The sequence below is a fragment of the Electrophorus electricus genome, chromosome 13, assembly GCF_013358815.1.
Source record: "Electrophorus electricus isolate fEleEle1 chromosome 13, fEleEle1.pri, whole genome shotgun sequence".
Taxonomy (NCBI): Eukaryota; Metazoa; Chordata; class Actinopteri; order Gymnotiformes; family Gymnotidae; genus Electrophorus; species Electrophorus electricus.
This window is the reverse complement of record NC_049547.1, coordinates 22647998-22652997: the sequence shown is the minus strand read 5'-3', so window position 1 is coordinate 22652997 and position 5000 is coordinate 22647998. Positions and strand designations below refer to the sequence as shown.

General features: G+C 43.1%; 2 protein-coding genes across 2 annotated transcripts in view; one reads left to right on the top strand and one right to left on the bottom strand.

Moving 5' to 3' along the window:
- grem2a (gremlin 2, DAN family BMP antagonist a) overlaps positions 1 to 1465 on the top strand; it is a 4133-nt gene extending 2668 nt beyond the window's left edge. The window contains exon 2 of the mRNA XM_027031855.2: positions 608 to 1465. Within this exon, the coding sequence (XP_026887656.2) occupies positions 609 to 1190 (582 nt within the window). The 5' untranslated portion in view covers position 608 and the 3' untranslated portion in view covers positions 1191 to 1465. The remainder of the gene's footprint in view (positions 1 to 607) is intronic.
- Positions 1466 to 3316: 1851 nt separating this feature from the next.
- The window catches only part of LOC113591378 (formin-2), a 33278-nt gene continuing 31594 nt past the window's right edge, over positions 3317 to 5000 (bottom strand). The window contains 2 exon segments of the mRNA XM_035532514.1: positions 3317 to 3417; positions 3541 to 3620. Of these exon segments, the coding sequence (XP_035388407.1) occupies positions 3317 to 3417; positions 3541 to 3620 (181 nt within the window).

Genomic DNA, 5000 nt, shown 5'->3' with positions numbered 1-5000 from the left:
GCCACATCTGACGGCCCTCAGACGGTGCTCCCTCTCAGACTGTTTACACTTGTGTGGCGTATCATGGTAAACACAAGCCAATTCCCCGCCATGGCTCGGCTTAGATCGGTGGCCATGTTTGTTAATACGCGGGACTTCTGTGAGAGGAGATGGCAGTGCATGATGTCGAAAAATGTCCTGGAGATGACTCGTACACTCGTTCGCTGGGAGAGTCTCTCCATTTGTCCCCATCAAATACTAATTTTGGCAATATCGGAGAGCTCATTAAGGAATTCAGTAGAATTACGGAAACGGTGCCAGGCTGCATGGCACATCTTGGCCATCAGTCATTGTTACGTATGTTTGCATTTGCTAATTTATTTCTCCGACTGTTGATATAATTTAATCTCCTACTAATATTCTGTTGTCAAATCCCTCACCAACACACTAACTGTACCAGTATGACTCAGATGTGATCCCTTATGCAGCAGAATGAGAAAGAACTTCAGTCAGAAGATTGTCTGTTGTGAAAATGTGCATCTGAGTAAGATTAATATTAAGACTAAGATTAAAATGAAGATTAAGAGGGTGTTAAAGTGACGTAATTTCTGTCTCCATTGCTCTTCAGGATGTTCTGGAAATTGGCTTTTCCTGCCATTCTGATATGGGCCCTCTGCATATCCATAGAAACCAAGAAGCCCCGCCCTCGAGGCTCCATACCCTCCCCTTACAAACTGCGAGGCAACGAGCTGTCCTCTTTGGCTTCCAGCGCGCTGTCATCGTCACCACGGCGACAGGATGGCACGCGTGAGCTGCTGTCATCGAGCCGTGAGACACTGGTAGTGTCTGAGAGGAAGTACCTGAGGAGCGACTGGTGCCGGACACAGCCGCTGCAGCAGACGCTCAGTCTGGAGGGCTGCGTGAGCCGAACCGTTTTCAACCGCTTCTGCTACGGCCAGTGCAACTCCTTCTACATCCCTCGCCAGCTCACGTCCCACCCTCAAACCCCGCCCCGTCAGGGCCGGAAGCCCACGTCAGGCCCAAAACACGATGCGCCCTTCCAGTCATGTGGCTTCTGCCGGCCTCACCGGATTACCACAGTGATAGTGAGGCTGCATTGCCCCGGGTTGCGTCCACCTTACCGACACCGGAAGGTCCAGCGGATCAAGCAGTGCAGGTGCGTGGCCGTCAGCGTGAGCGACTCCTACTAAGCCGTGTTCTGGGGGCGTGGGGTTGGTGCACATCACGCAATCTGACATTACACATCCAACCGGGATGGTTCTATGAGGAATTCCCATATTCCGACCACGACGGAACTGTGCAGAGCACCAGAAGCTGGGCGTCACATGGTGAAGGGACATAAAGACTGGGACAGAGGTCACCACCCTGCTGAAGACCGGACTCCAGATGACTGCTCACCCTCGGGGCGCGGTTGACCTTACAACTCTGAACCTTTTAAAAGTCTTTATTAAAGCAGGTGAGCCGTTGTGTTTGTGAAACAATGTGTGACAATTCTGACATGAATCCTGAGCCAAAAGGGAATTCGTTAAATGCGCCTTACTGCGGCTCAGGGGCCCAACGCAGACTGTGTTGGTGGTCATAATTCAGCCAATCTGGAAATGGATATTAGTACCTGACAGCCAGTGAGAAGACTGGATCTCTGCACAACCCAGTGTGTTAAAGCCAGCACTATACAATCTCACAGACATGCTTAACATATGACATTTGATAGAAAAATAGCAGTAGAAATGTGTGTATACAAAAATACAAATATGTAAATAGGATTTTTATATAATAAATTTGTAATTTTACATTAAGCTATGAGTATTTTAGAGTTTTTTAAAGTATGTTTTTGAAAACGTCACAAAAATGTTTAATAACGGTCCTTTGACGGACAGCGAACAAATATGGCAAAACTTATTGATGTTTTTTTTAACTGTGAAACGTGAACAATAAAAAGTGACAGGACAGTAAGGATGCTTTCGCTGGGCTACGAGTGTTGCTCCCTGGGAGACTGACTGACTGAGTCCTCATGTTAACACACACAGGCTGAAGGAGTCCAGCTACAACACATTCCTTTCATGAGGATTAAATGAGGGCGTCTAAGGGTGTTTACACCTGTGGCTAACAGATGATATGCTGTTTATCAGAGGACACACACTCTAACCGTGATTAGCCTGTTCTTATGCAACAAAACCAATGTAAATGAGTTTTCCAAAACACGTCAGATATGTTTCCCTAACACTGAGTTACAGAAAACTGCATTTCATTACTATTAAAAACTGTGTCAATACTTCAAACATCTCAAAATGTCAAATCAGTAACTGTCACAGTCTAGTGATTGGTACTATCTAGTATTGGATGGAATAGTTATTGATTTATTGTTTTAGTTCTCAACTATAGAGCTGTTTATGAGTATAGATGTTTATGAGTATAGATGTTTAGTAGTATAGTGCTGTTTATGAGTATAGATGTTTAGTAGTATAGTGCTGTTTAAGAGTATAGATGTTTAGGAGTATAGATGTTTAGTAGTATAGTGCTGTTTATGAGTATAGATGTTTAGTAGTATAGATGTTTAGTAGTATGATGTTTATGAGTATAGATGTTTATGAGTATGGATGTTTAGTAGTATAGTGCTGTTTATGAGTATAGATGTTTAGGAGTATAGTGATGTTTATGAGTATTGATGTTTAGTAGTATAGTGATGTTTATGAGTACAGATATTTATGAGTATAGATGTTTAGTAGTATAGTGATGTTTATGAGTACAGATATTTCTGAGTATAGATATTTAGTAGTATGATGTTTATGAGTATAGATGTTTATGAGTATGGATGTTTAGTAGTATAGTGATGTTTATGAGTATGGATGTTTAGTAGTATAGTGATGTTTATGAGTACAGATGTTTATGAGTATGGATGTTTAGTAGTATAGTGATGTTTATGAGTATAGATGTTTAGTAGTATGATGTTTATGAGTATAGATGTTTATGAGTATGGGTGTTTAGTAGTATAGTGATGTTTATGAGTACAGATGTTTATGAGTATGGATGTTTAGTAGTATAGATGTTTAGGAGTATAGTGCTGTTTATGAGTATGAAGAACATGTCGATTTAAGGCTTCATTGTAAGTTTGTTTTGAGCTGGGTGGTGGAAGACAAATCTAAAATGAAGAGCTAGAATTCAACCAGTCTAAAAACTACCTTATAAGGACAATGAAAAGTCCATTTCAACGTCACTGGATTTGACCTCACAAGATGCAGTGAGAAGTCAGGATGAATGGCTGCCCCCTACCCAAACTACACGCAGCAGCCAATCATATCGCTCATTTTCTGGAGTGTTAGAGGCGAGAACAAGGTCCAGGGTCCAGAACCAGGTACAGGACTGCCACGTTCCCCCAGGCCCGTGAAGCGCTCACGTCTTCAGCTCCAACTTGGCCTTCTGTCCAACAACAAGTGTAACACAAAAGAAAAGATGTCAGTGCAGATTCAGAACTTGAACTTGAACTTGAATGGTGGGACCACCTTAGGTAATTCAGCCGAGCCCTTGGCGTGTGTGTGGCACGCAGCATCCCAGAGGTCAGCCTGGGTCTGACGCCGTAACCAACTATGGCCTGTCTGACTGTCTCCTCCGCCGCCTTCAGCCTGTAGCCACACCCACAAATGCCACAGTTCTGTGAGTCTGTGACGTGTGTTCTGAATCTCTGTCCTGAGCAGCTGTAGTGTTACACACTTCAGGAGTTTCAGGCTAACACACACACACACACACACACACACACACACAGAAGAACCAGGACATAAAATAATTACAAAACAGATACACTCAACACAGGACATACACACAATACAATAAATACACACAATGCAATATAATAAATACACACACACCACATCATAGTAAATACACACACCACAATACAATAAATACACACACCACACCAGAAGAAATCTATAAACTGTGAAACTACACACTGGGAGGACATCCCTAGTTTCAGCATCATAATAATCATAGCAGTATCGCCTGTCTCAAGGTGAGAGGTTAATGTCTGTAGCAACATAAACACAGTTCCAGCAGTGTCCACCTTTGGTAAAGACAATAACAGACTGATTCTCCATGTTCTTGTCTGACTCTGCAGTGTTACGTTACAGGGACCGTGCGCTCAGCTCAACATCGAGTTGTAAGACTGCAGTGAAAATGTGAACATTTTGTGTTTGTTAGACGGTCAAAGGGATTATGGGAGATGTGGAAAAGCTTCTGGAACAGGTTGTATTTCCTTCAGGTCAACGATGTTTACACACCAGATTTCACAGTCTATGGAATTAAAGGAAAAAGTCATATGAAAGGATTTCTGGTATGGGCCATGAGAAAGAGAAAGAATGAGTGAAAAGAGAGATTTGAGGGAGATTTGCTGATACATAAGTTTAACAATTTAAACCTACTATATTAATTGTTTACTATATTGTTTACTACATTAATTGTTTACTATATTAATTTCTTCATCAAAGCTTTGGCAACACAAGTGTGGATATTTGCCATGCAAATAAAGCACCACTGAGCTGAGGAGAAACAGAAGTGAAAAAGAAGAGAGAAGAGAGCAAGATGGAGACACCAACGCTGTGTGAGCGCAAAAATAAAAAGACGCGCACACACCCCGAGTGTGTAAGACACACACACACACACACACACACACCCTGAGTGTGTAAGACACACACACACACACACACCCCGAGTGTGTAAGACACACACACACACACACACACACCCCGAGTGTGTAAGACACACACACACACACACACACACACACACACACCCTGAGTGTGTAAGACACACACACACACACACACCCCGAGTGTGTAAGACACACACACACACACACACACCCCGAGTGTGTAAGACACACACACACACACACACACACCCCGAGTGTGTAAGACACACACACACACACACACACACACACACACACCCTGAGTGTGTAAGACACACACACACACACACACACACACACCCCGAGTGTGTAAGAC